Consider the following 13,417-nt stretch of genomic DNA (forward strand, 5'->3'; position numbering starts at 1 on the left):
GCTAGATGCTACAGACGGACAATGACTGTATACAAGGCAAAATGTGGTCACCATCTGACTGGATTTACATCCACTTCAATAAACATCTGATAGATCCCATGTTGATCAACCCAGGGTTTTTTTTTTGGTTTTTTTTGCAAGTTGCAATTTGAAGTCAATTAGGTCTAAAACCGCTTAATTGGCTGTTAAAATCACAGTGCATATGAGCACGTTCATTAAGTATTCTACAATGTTTCATTATGTGGCCATTGGGTGGCAACGTTCTGTTGCTGTCTCTGGATGATAACTCACTCTAACTGGTTGGTGCAAACTGCATAACAATCTGAAAAATGCAAAGCTACAGAAATATAAAAGAATATTCCAACAGGTAGCAGATAAGAAATCTTGATTGATTATCAATGTACAGCATTAAAACCACCTCTTATTAGTCTACTGAAGAAATTATTTTAATTTATTCATTGCAGATTCATCTTCTACTTGGGGCTAGATTTACTAAGCTGCGGGTTTGAAAGAGGGGAGATGTTGCCTATAGCAACCAATCAGATTCTAGCTGTCATTTTGTAGAAGGTACTAAATAAATGAAAGCTAGAATCTGGTTGCTATAGGCAACATCCCCACTTTTTCAAACCTGCAGCTTAGTAAATCTAGCCCTTGGGGTCCCATATATTGGCACTGTTTCTTGCCTGAGCACAGTTGCTTCTACTATGTAACCTTCATCTACATTAATTACAACAAACACATACTTTATTTCATATACTAAGACAAATTCAGACTCCGGATATGACCAAATTATATCTAAGGGTCTACCATGTTTTTGCACATCTTTTATGTGGCTCTATGGAGACCCAAGTTGTTCCTCTGTGTCCTTTTTCAGCTCATCTCAAAAAACATGTAATTCTACAACGAAAAATGCAAAAAAAATTTAATGTGGGACACTCTTGATGACATCAATGTTACTTATAGTTGATTAAAAAAAAAAAAGCAACAGGTTCCTTACCAGCAAAAAGGTTGCAGCCAGAAGAAGGGCCTTGTCCGTGGGGCTGAGTGAAGCCGAAACTGAAAAACAAAGTAACATTAGCGGTATGTGGGGCATATTCATGTAGATTACACACTCCTGAGTAGGGCTCCTATACTTTTAATGGAAAGTCAAGTCATGTGATCACAAATGTGAATATCGATGCTTGTTTCATTTTAAGTGTCAGCTGTGAGTAAGGAAAAAAACTAATGCTGTGTGTTCCCAATAATCTGGATTATCTAGATACCTCGGTAGTATGAAATCTCAGGTATCTACGAAAACATAAGTAGTATTTTAGATACTACCCTGCTGGGCTGCATTCTGTTCTCCAAGTTCAACTAAGCATCTGACTGATATTAACATTATGCTGCTGGCTACAGCTTTAGGTTTCTTATCGGTAAACTGAATAACATGCTTTTCTACCCTATTTGTTGTGTAGAGGAATCACCTGCTTGCTTCATACACAGTCAGCATACCTACAGAATTCCATCATCATTTTATGACATTTTATTATATACACCATACAGAACAACGGCTGTTCTAGGCTATATATTTTTTAATACATACGCTCCAATACAGTCCAATAATATTTACGTACTATCCAGGCCAAAGAAGTCATGGTCCATGTTATAATCCTCATTAAATCCTGGCCACCTTTTCCAAATGAGAGCAACTAGTCGTCCATCCAGTGATGTGACCTGCACACAGATTGGGACATCACGTCAATTATGTTGTTTAATTGTAGTTCAAATTATATTTGTTTTTTAAAATTCTTTAGTAATGACAACTTTGTGTACCTTTATGTTATTAAATTAGAACCTTAATGATACAACTCGTACAGTAAAAGCAGTGAGGCAGCTGGATCTATATTGAGAGATTTTGCTTATGGGCTGGAGTACCGGGGTGTTGTGTTTAAGTGAGAAAGGAAAATCTCCATAAGTTATAATAGTAACAGTCTATATTACCAGGCTCAATTACTGGACATCACAGTTTACAGTTTATTATAGATGGTGGGCTATAATAATCCAGATCAAATGTTGCTCACTCCCACCTCTCCAGGCAGGGTTGATAATTACCTGGAATTCCTGGTCAGAGTGACAGCGAGCTGCGCTCCAGGAGCCTTGGATATCCATCACTCTCCTTCCTTCTGAGCTGTACACTGAGAGGTTTGGGCTAAACAAGCTCCACCTGAACCAGGAGAACTGTGATGTGAATCAGGAGCAACAATCCCTAAAGCAGCAAACTGAGATTCATTTAAATATAGAATGTTTTTTGCAAAATTAAATTATTGATGGTAATGAAAATAATTGTGTTTTATAGTGTACACCGCATCTATCCATCATCCCATTAGCTTGTAAGATCTCACTAACATATGTGGGTCCTTGTATCATGCATCTTGTGTGCTCTGCTTTATGTTTGTTCTGTAATTTGCTTGTTCTATTATTACATTTTATGTATTTTGCTTAATCTTGCATTATTGTTTTATGCTTTTGTATGTTCTGTATTATGTTTATGTTTGTTCTGTATTTTTGCTTGTTTTACTTAAACAGTCCTTTGTATTATGCTTAATTTGCTGATGATTGTTGGGTTTTATATAATGAAATGATAACAATACACACTGAGGCAAACAATTGTGTTACGTCAGCTGTTGTTCACATACAGCTTACATCGCCAGAACTCTTCTGGTAATTGCAAATTTCATTATTTAACCACTCTGATACATCAATTTAAAAGTATGATATGCTGCTTATTTTACTGCAGAATACATATGATGGCTGCCACTTCGGTACAGAGCTTGTATAGTGTCTATCAGGAGTGTGGATTTTTAAGGGGGGGGGTTAAGTGTTGTGCTCTATTTCTAGCTGTTACAACAGAAAAAAGGCTCAATTTGTCATCATATGTGTGGTTGTAATGTTACGATTTTTCTGCACAAACCTTGAACAGAGCTATTGTCAATGAGAGCTATTATTATAATATACTCAGTGACAGTCTGAATTCACCTCTGCTGTACAAAGCCTAAGAGAGTGTTAGATGAGGAGAATACTCTGATGACCATAAGACAGCAGAACAAGCAGCACACATCCACCCGGTATGGTCTGCAGAACCTCAGGACTTCCTCTCTGTTCTGGTCACAGAGACGCAGGCAGCAGGAGCGGGCAGGACCACATAGCTGCAGGCATAGGCAGCTGGACTCTGCATGGATAAAGTAGGTATAAATGAGTGGTTTCTCAGAAGATGATTTATCCAATAATACATCCCACTATAATCATGTTTCTTTAAGGCATCCGAAAAAGAACCATTTACATTGACACCTTCTGAGGCAAAATTGTTAGGCTGCCCAGTGACTACAAAAGATAGATTATATCTTGTAATGACACAATGGCCTGTACAGTAGTTTATAATCTTTATATTTTAATTGACTTTAGAAAGATATTTAATCCAGTTTCACATGGGTAAAGGTCATAAGTAATCACAATTGTGTTCATAGGAGACTAAAACTACAGAAATTTCAACCAACTTTTTATACTGAGCGATTTTACATGCGATCGATGGTCCGATCGCTCGGTCCATGGACTGCACACACACTAGCCGAGCGGTCGTATGTCGGCTGATTTAGCCGATTATTGGACGAAAACAGTGTAGTGTGTACCCATCTTTAAACCACATGCAAAAACATCCAAAAAACTGCTATTATACCCTGCCACCATTACGTTTTGTTCAGCGGTCCAGCTAACCACACACCATAACAGTCCCTTCCCCTTATTTACACCCTATCTAGAATATGAATCTAATGTATGCTCGCATGCTTGAATACAAGGTCATACACGAAATCCTCAGAGATACTCGTGTCATACATTTTGTAGTGTTGCATTGTATGGATAAAATGCAGTCATGGGGGGTATTCAATTGTCAGCGAGTTTTTTTTTTAACCGCGTTAAGTCATTTTAACACTGTTTTTTATAATTTTCAAGCAGGTAAACTTTACCCGCGATTCAATTCCATTTTTAACGCTCAGTTTTTTTTTCATGGAATGGTCCTCTCGCGCTCCAGTAGAAGGTCTATTGAAAGTATAGGATGTACGAGAGGCAACCGTGTTAAAAGCTATTCAATTGTTTTTTAACGCGGCGTGTCAATCAGGAAAATATGCTGTTTTATCTCGCACCTCTTTGGGGTGTGTTAAAAATGAAAAACCTCTGTAAAAGTATTTGAAATCATGTAATAATGTAGAAAAAAAGTTAAACTTATGTTTATCACTAATGCCTAACTTGTGTAAGTTGATTTTCTTGTGAAAAAATAATGAAATAAAATAAACATAAAAATAATAAATAAAATCACTAATTAATTATATTTATGTATGTTTTTGGTACAAATATGAATGTAGTAATGTGTTTTGACATGGTATAGATGATTCTATGGTAAATAATAGTTCAATTAAAATATGCTAAAGAAAGTACTGTAATGTAGATATTATCAATGTGTAATGCAATCTAATGTATGAAAATGTATGCAAAACCTTTTTTTTGTGTTATACTTGACTGCGTTAAAACTCCCCTTCACTCCCTAAAAACTCGCAAACACAATGTTTAACGCATGGGGGCAGTGTTCCCTCTTTTTCAATTGAATTGCGCGAGTCTTCCCGCTGCGCTAACTAAAAACGGTCGCTATTGCCGTCAAATACCCATGGGAGATTTTTTTTTTTTACGCTGCAACAGAAAAAAAAAATTGCTGACAATTGAATACCCCCCATGGAACTGGAAACAATGAGGAGAGGCCAATCCAGAGTGAATCACACATTTAATAATTTCATGCAAACAATAACATGCTACATATGATCAGTCATATGAAAGCTATGTTAATTATAGGACCACTAAGCCACACTACACAGTTTTCATCCAATAATCGGCTAAATCAGCCGACATACGACCGCTTGTTCAAAAGTCGGATCAGTGTGTGTAGTGACACGATGGTCGAAAGTCTGCCCAAATGGACGATTATCGCCTCATTTGGTTGGTCGTAATATTTTCGTTCCAATCTCGTTTCCGCTGTGTAGTGTGTATAAATTGCTGACCGATCCACAGCAGTGAGTACGAAATTACAGTCATTGCTCACGACAACATGGCTGTAAAAAGTCGCTAAAGGGATGTCCAATCTTGCCTTTATCGTCCTAAACAAGGCTAGTGTGTATGCAGTCCATGGACCGAGCGATCAGAACATCGATCGCATGTAAAATCGATCGGCATAAAAAGTTGGTGGAAAATTATGTAGTGTGTACCTAGCTTTACTCTAGTTGATTTATAGAGTCTGGGCATGAGCGTATTGGGAATATGTATTCCTAAAAACACCAGACTACATGCTAATAATATTATTATTTATATGTTTCAGGGGCTATCTTAGCTAAGAGGCAGCTAACAGCTGCATAGCATGGGCAAATACAATTTCACATATCCATACTTATCCAGCAGTCCAGTTCTTGTTGAGTACATGTACTGCACACTGATAATCTCAGTGCTCTCAGCCTGTAGGGCAAAAGATTTGACAAGTCTGCAGGCAATTGTCTCTCTAATACACAACAAGGTGCTGTATTTGATAGCACATGATGATAGCATGTAGCTTTATAATATGTTACTGAATAAAACACATTATTTATGCACCGTTCTATCCACACTGAATTGTTAAGTATGTACAACTAGAAAAAAAACCCTGTTCTCTGGAGGGACGAATCACACTTCACCATCTGACGGTCTAACGGATTAATCTGGACTTGGTAGATGCCAGGAGAGTGCTTTGTACCCGAACGTGTACTGCCAACTATAAAGTTTTCTAGAGGAGGAATAATTGCCAGGGGCTGTTTCACATGGTTTGGCCTAGTCCATTTAATTGCAGTGAAGGAATATCTTAATAATAAAGCATACAATGACACTCTAGAGAATTGTATCCTTCAAACTTTGTGGCAACAGTTTGGTGAAGGCCCTTTTTGGTGTCAGCGGTTTAGTGTGGAAGAACTTGACTGGCCGTCATAGAGACCTGAACTCAACCTCATTGAAAACCTTTGGGATAAATTGGAATTGCTGACTTTGTGACCTTATTGCCCAATATCAGTGCCCGACCTCACTAATGCTCATGTGGCTGGATGCAAATTCCTGAAGTCATGTTCTAAAATCTGGTGGTACCCTTTCCAGAAGAATGGAGGCTGTTATAGCAGTAAAGGTGGGACCATCTCCATATTAATGCCCATGACTTTGGAATGAGATTTTCAACAACCACATATGGATGTGATGTTTGGGTCATCACATACTTTTATCCATTTAATGTATATATACATATATCAATGTCAAGTAGTGGCTTTACTTGGTTTTTAAGAAGAAGATTAAAAGTAGTTGCCAAATCAAGGGGAAATGTTCATAGATGTTATTGTAAAAATTAAAATAACTTCCTGTACTACCATGGAATATTTTGTAACTGTAACACTAGTGAAGACTTCTGGTAAGTGATTATGTTGTAGCTGGGTCTCTTGTAGTATACTAAAATTAATTTAAGAAAAGAAATCTATAACAAGTATAACTGATATATTGCAGTCATGAGGGTTCTCTTTCCATAAGGACAGTTTTTCCCATTGGGGTTTAATTGTAATCCAGTCTAGTTGAGTGACATTTAGTTAAGGTTAATGTGAAAGTGTGTGCAGTCTAGCAAATAAATAATCGTAACAGTTGTGCTACAGTTCATTCATGTGCGGAATAAGGGAGAAAAATCTGCTTCACACATGGCTGTATTAACCATATAAGCTGATTAGACACAGGTGTAGCGCAGTACATTTAAAGGAACTGTAATTAAAGACTTTTTCCATTTAATTTCTCTTTTTACTACTCACTTTTTGCCACCCATCTATTATATATACCCAGTACACATAATAGTGGTGTTGGACAAGTTTGTGGAGTGAACAATTACTATTTTAGGGCACATAAACCAGCAATGTTTAGAACAGCGCAACTGTAAATACAGCCTTGGTTTTTACAGAAACACAGATTTCAAGTCCACCCACACATATACTTTGACAGATTGTTGTGTTTTCATAATAACAGTTACCTTCAACAGCGACAAGTAATTGCTTGGCTGTGCGGCTGGAAATAATGTATAATTTCTTTGATTGGCAGCTTAATCCTAGAACAGAAGGCAATGATTACATCCATCCAAGTAATAAAATCCATATTACAAAACAGACACCAACCATAACATTTATGAAATTGCACTCTTGGTTAATGAAAATAAAATGCACTAGGTCATTCAGCGAGTATTCAATATATGACTAGTCAGGCAAAAAAGCCAAGAACACTGAGCACCCTACATCAATTACCATATGGTCTCATTATCATCAGCTTTGTGTATAATTTATATTTCTGCCAGCTTTGAGCGACACATAATTATGTTTTGTGCAGATAATGTTATGTCTAAGGGTCTCAGTTTTTACTCTCAAAACAGTTCTCCTTATTTTTGGGCAGTTGTAGTTGTTATCTATGAAGCTTTTCCTTATCAGTCTCAATTACCTTAATGTTATCAATTAGTCGCTATTAGTGATGTTTGTAGCATGTGCCTTCTGATGTTAGTATATTGCGGGTGCTGCTATTACTTAGCCAAGGTATAGTAATTACAGACAAAAGGTGACACAGTCATCATTTGTATTTCTCTGTCGCAATACTTGGAGCAGGGTTTTCATTCTGCATCATCCAGTAATGTCTGGAAATCCTATTTATGATGTACTGCGTGGGATTTGACACTGTTAGATTATTCTACACCGGCATCACATTTTGCAGGAATCACTGTATTTACAAAACTCTAAAAAGGGAGGATAAACACTGTACTGTATGACAAAGCTTGCTATACAACATTTCTTAGTTATATTTTTATACAACTATTTCAGAATGCATAAGGCAAAATGAAAAAAAAAAACAGGTTAGATGACTATGTCCTGGGAAATCTAGGAGTAAATTCAATAGTTAGCTAATAAAATAACATGCTACGTCACCAGCCACCCCACTTCGTGGTGCAGTGTCCACCTGCGTCAATCTAAAGTATTTTCCTGCTAACTCACAGCTGGTCAGATATGGCAATGGTGCTCTGTGCTTTCATCTGTGCTCTAAGTGTCTGCATCTCGTTGAAACACAGTCTAAAAGCTGACTGTCCTGCTGTCTCAACTGCTTCTCTTAGCTTACACAGTAGAAGCGCCGGTATAGCAGTCACTGTCTGTATCTGATCACCGGAGGCTGGATGGCAGTGCTGTGGTAACCTAATCACTGCAGCACCACAATCCAAAATTATCAGTGCCTGGAAGTAGCATAATGTGATGAAATGTACAAACAGACTCCTCTAACCACCTCTTCTACTATGTAAGGTTAGAGAATTGGTGGCGGATGAAGAGGGATAACTGAGGGGGTTTATGAAGTAGGATAATAAAGTGGATGGTGCTGCGGATGATTAATAGGCAGGGGTGCCAAGAGAGGAGGGGGACAGGTACAAAGTACAGGGTTCTGTGTCTGCCTTGATCATGGACGGAGTCACCCACCTGGTGTGCCCATGCCACTTTCTGTGTCTATGGAGGGGGCTTTAAGAAGTTGCTGTACCATGGGACAAAAGTCCTCTTTGCGGCACTGTTAACAGACGTAGGTGGGTAGCCTATAATAACAGTGGGGGTGGTGAAGGGAGTCATGGGTGATAAACGGCATATATAGAGTATAATACTATTAATTTAATGTTGGGGCTGGTTGGAGGGAAATAGGTCTGTTTATTAAATGAGTATGCTATTATTTTAATGTCAGGGCTCGTTGGAGGGAAATAGATCTATGTATCAAATGTGAATACTATTTTTTTAGTGTTGGGCCTGAAGGGAGGCCTAATTATAAAACGTGGGTGCTATTGATTTAACACAGGGGCTGTTTGGAGTTCTAAATTTCATCTACCCATTTTTTTTTTAAAATAGGACCCCCAACATTCCAGGATTCTGACAGTCTAAAAGGATGCTAGGCCCTGATAGGGTAGAAGGGCTTTAGGCTCTAGTGGTTAGAGGGACATTACGTCCCTGTTGATAGCAGGACAGAAGGCCCTTATAGCTGTATAGCGGGGTACCTGACCCTGGGTTGTTAAGTGTGTAGGTTGCTGAGAGTGGCATAAAAGGCCCCTCTATCTGGTCCGGAAGGGCACCCAAAGTCCTGGGCCCCAAGACAGGCAGGCTTAAAAGCCAGGGTTCAGGCAGCAGGTGGAGGCATGCTGAGCGGCTGACTACCGGTGGACACAGGTGGCCCAGGACAGGTGAGCAGAAGCGGGAGTGGTCCGTTTCCAGGTGAGTGAAACTAGGCCTGTGACCATTAGTGAGGTGGTTGCTGGCCTGTTATTTACTGCATGTTGTTTTCTATGTTACCTGTCTGTCTCCGTTAATGTACTCCCCCTGGATGGTCCAGGAGTCAGGCCCTCACTGAAGACTGTGCAGAGACAGAGAGAGGCTGGCGTGGATCCGAAGCAGACGGTAGGTGGTCCATCGTTTATAAGATAAGACATCTGTGTGTATCTGTTCCATTCCCCTGCAGTTGTTACAGCACTTTAATAAATAAGCCTTTGTGTTAACTATTGTAATAGAACAATATTATATAATCTATTGCTATAATAGATTATATATATATATACCCCATAATAATCTGGCAGGTATGTAAAGAAAATGGTGCTGTAGAGGGAAGAAACATATAAAATAAAATGCAATGTAAAGTGAGGCTTGTGCTTTTGTTCCATTATATATTTTCATTACTTAAGATTTATAATTTATAATAATATTATACCGCTTGGTTAAGCAACATTAAAATAGCCTTGTTTTTTATATTGATAAATATATTTTGTACCAAAAACCCCTCTTTAAAGATGGGCCGCTACTTATGGGCCAGTGCTGTGTGCTTGCACACCAAGTCTGCCATGACATGTGGACTCCAATAGGATTGGGGTCTACATGTCATAATAATCACCAGAAAAGCGATCTGCTTTGTATACTTGCCACCATTTAGGGGTGACTGCTTTACATACTTGTTACTAGAACTGAAGTCTGAATCGTTTACTCACTAACAGTTTATCTATGATTAACCTATAAGGAAGTTCTTTGTTTTGGAGGAGAGCATGTGTGAGTTCCAAATACATGCCTGGCCCTACCGCCACATTACCTGCCTAATGTTAGTGGGTTTTAATTGTACAGCACAAATAGTTTGACTAAATGTCAATATGTCTAAAGAGTAGTATGATGTATTTGGGAACATGGTCGTTCAACACACATTTGCTTCAGCAACTGATTATTGAACATGCACTGATCTCAAGCCTGAGTTCTTTAGGGGAAGTGGGGAATTTGGGTCTTTAAAGAATGTCTGATGAGACCTTTATGAAGCCCAGATGTGCTTAAGGTTCTCATCTCAGCAATCCCATATAGAAGGTTTATAATTATTTGTTTTTTAAATAGCAAGTTAAGAACCCTTGAAGCATGCATCAGTCATTTTAAGCAGTTGCAAAAATTATGGTGGCAGTTACACAGACACAAGCTCACAGCCCTCAGCATGTCATGTGAAAGCAGATGGGGAAGGAGGAAGAGGGGAATTTTACAGTACACAGAGAGACAAAGTTCATTACATTATGTGCCATTTGACTGTGGTTGCCATGGTTGTCCATGACAATGTGCAGAATTTTAAATTATTAATAATAGTCTGAAGAAACAAACCAAGAAAAAATGGCAAATACCAACATTCTTCTTATAGCCTGCCACATTTATTTCTGTTAAAAGCAAACCTATTTTTCATGGGATTGCTCCTTTAAAACACAATGTTCATGGCATTAAAATAAATTGTGTGATTATTTTCACAATAGGAGTTATATAAAACTTTCAGGTAAAAAAGTTAAGTAATTTTTGTTTTTTATACCCATACTCGTCATACTGTCTCATTGAGCTGGGTGTCTATTAATGCCTACATATCCAGTAACCTGTATGACATGCAGGCAATAGAATTGGCAGTAATGACATGAACCTTGAATGTAAGTCTGCCCCTCCTAAAATAGGCATGACCAGACACCTACACAAAGCTCAATGGTGTGAGTGTCATTGATTAAGTCTACCATTCATACTATATAAATGCCACTAAACAGAAACATAGATTTATCCACTGAATAACATCAGTCATATATTTAGTTTGCCATTTTCTTGTGTGAGTTCTTTCAATATTTATTGTGTGTAAACTGTCACATTGACTATCATACTTAATGAGAACTTTTACTAACATAGCTCAAAGGTGCAAATCTTCCCTAATGCAATAGTAGCCAATAAGATATTTGATTTCATTCTCTAACTTGAACTAAGTGGATAAAAAGCTAACTTCTGATAGGTTGCTCTAGTTCTAATATATATTTTCACCTTTGAGCAATGTTAGTATATAACACTCAGTGTACTTGTTTTATGTGACGCAGTGCTTAGGATTTGATTTATGCTAAAAAAAAAAAAAAAAAAAGTAAAATAAGAGAATTATTCTGGAAAGCACCTTACCTTGTGGTTTGGCTTTGGAAGTTATACAGAACTGCTGTGCAGCTGCTAAAATCTGCAGCTCTGAATAAACTGATTCATCCAATTCTTCCACCATTGTTAGAGTTCTCTGCACCCTCAGCTCTCTGTCTGTGGGTCTGATCTGAGAACATGTAGCCAACAGACAATGTGCACATGTTACCTGTCTTCCTCCTTTTCTTGAAGTTATTACACTCTTAGGATCCCAAGATATGTTTTGTGGTTGTTGCTCTATACTCTTTTCATTTGTTCTGTTTGAACTTCTCAGGTTGTCATCCTGTTGAAGAGAAGGTTGTCCTTGCAAAAGTTCCATACATCTGCACATTTTGCTGTCTTTAGGGACCCTAATGTGAGGCTCAATGTGTCTCTCTCTCTGGAGATAGCCGAAAGGGGAAGGTTGAGAATGTATAACCGACATCTCAAAATGTCTGCACCGAGTAAGGTATCAGGTAAAACTGTGCTACTGTTACAATCTCCTACTCAGTTAAGTGGTGTGATTGTGTCATCCAAACTTGTATGTTTGAGAGTCTGAGTCCAGTTAAGTCCTTTATCAATTTCTCTTCTCTGTGCCTGCTGGAGTTTCCATCCCAACCAACCGGATACAGTTTAATCCTCTGCAGGGGGCTCACTCTGACCTGTCATCCCAAGAGATGGGTGAGCATAAAAGGAGAATGAAAGTCAACTAAATTCTTGCAGGGATTATAGGACAACAAGAGTCAGTTGACATTCTTTACTCACGACGACTGTCAATCTTGCAGAAAAGCCCTTTCCCAGGTCTAGGGCTGCAAATCAAATTAGTTTATATTTTAATTACATATTCACATACATCTAGCAGGATAAAGGAATATATTCCAAACTACAACAAATGCAGTGTTTGAAGTTACACCTTTGCTTTTCACCAAAAAAATTCATGTTGTCTGCATACACACACGCTGTACAAATGTGCATACATTGTGGGGTACAAATGTAAAAAAACACATTTTCTTGTACTTGAAACATCTAAAATTCACTTTGCCCTGTAAAGAGACTGTGGGTGGACTCTGCATGTGAGACATGGTTATACTGTTGCATGATATAATTCTATATTTAATCCGTTCACTGTCTGCTTCTGGATTTGAGTGGGATTCCACACCCCCTGCAACTCTCATTGCTTGCCTACACAAAACACGTGTCCTTACACCCATCTGTGCCACACTAGTAGAATGCATTGCCTTTAACTCTATTTATGCCAAAGAGGACCATTCGGTATGCTTCTTGATATAAATGTAAAGATTTCTGCATTTGTGTACCAGGGACATAATAAGGTAACAGAATAGCCTGCTGTAGTTACCACAATGATGAACTACATTACATTTAGTTTGGTTGATTGGAGCCTCTGCTGTGAAATGAAGAACAATGCTCTTATTGAGCACATTGCAGGAGCAGTTCTGGGAATTGAGGCGATTGTTGGCTGTCTTCTACCCCACAGACAGACAATAGAAGGAGAATTCATTGCAATGTTTACTTTGGATCAGATACTAAGTAAGGTTCTCTTTGCCATCTGACAGTGTGACACACCAAATGACAGTTCCCCCTGTTTGTTTAAGGCCCAACATTTTTCAGAATAGGATAGGAGTATTCAACATCTTTGAATTCTGCAGGCTGATGTTGAAGTGAACTTTACATTGTCAGCAGGTTCCATGATGGCAGATAATAGAGATCTCGTTACAGGAAAAGTGTTTATTAGGTATTAAAATGTACAGAGCTTTGCACACAAGAAGTTAATTTTTTCAAAACCTACAAATAAAACTAAGACACTGTAGATGCTATTCATGAATCTGTAAAGAACATTA

General features: G+C 38.2%; 1 protein-coding gene across 1 annotated transcript; it reads right to left on the bottom strand.

The window, feature by feature from the left end:
• Positions 1-726: 726 nt before the first annotated feature.
• Positions 727-12,083, bottom strand: LOC142142779 (phospholipid scramblase family member 5-like). Its single transcript, XM_075200594.1, has 7 exons — positions 11,571-12,083; positions 7,100-7,174; positions 3,016-3,208; positions 2,092-2,203; positions 1,614-1,713; positions 998-1,056; positions 727-897 (listed from the first exon to the last, which is right to left on the bottom strand). Exons 1-7 carry the CDS (start codon positions 12,001-12,003, stop codon positions 871-873), a joined length of 999 nt encoding a protein of 332 aa, XP_075056695.1. The 5' UTR covers positions 12,004-12,083; the 3' UTR covers positions 727-870.
• Between the last annotated feature and the right edge of the window lie 1,334 nt (positions 12,084-13,417).

This window comes from Mixophyes fleayi, chromosome 3, assembly GCF_038048845.1.
Source record: "Mixophyes fleayi isolate aMixFle1 chromosome 3, aMixFle1.hap1, whole genome shotgun sequence".
Lineage (NCBI taxonomy): Eukaryota > Metazoa > Chordata > Amphibia > Anura > Limnodynastidae > Mixophyes > Mixophyes fleayi.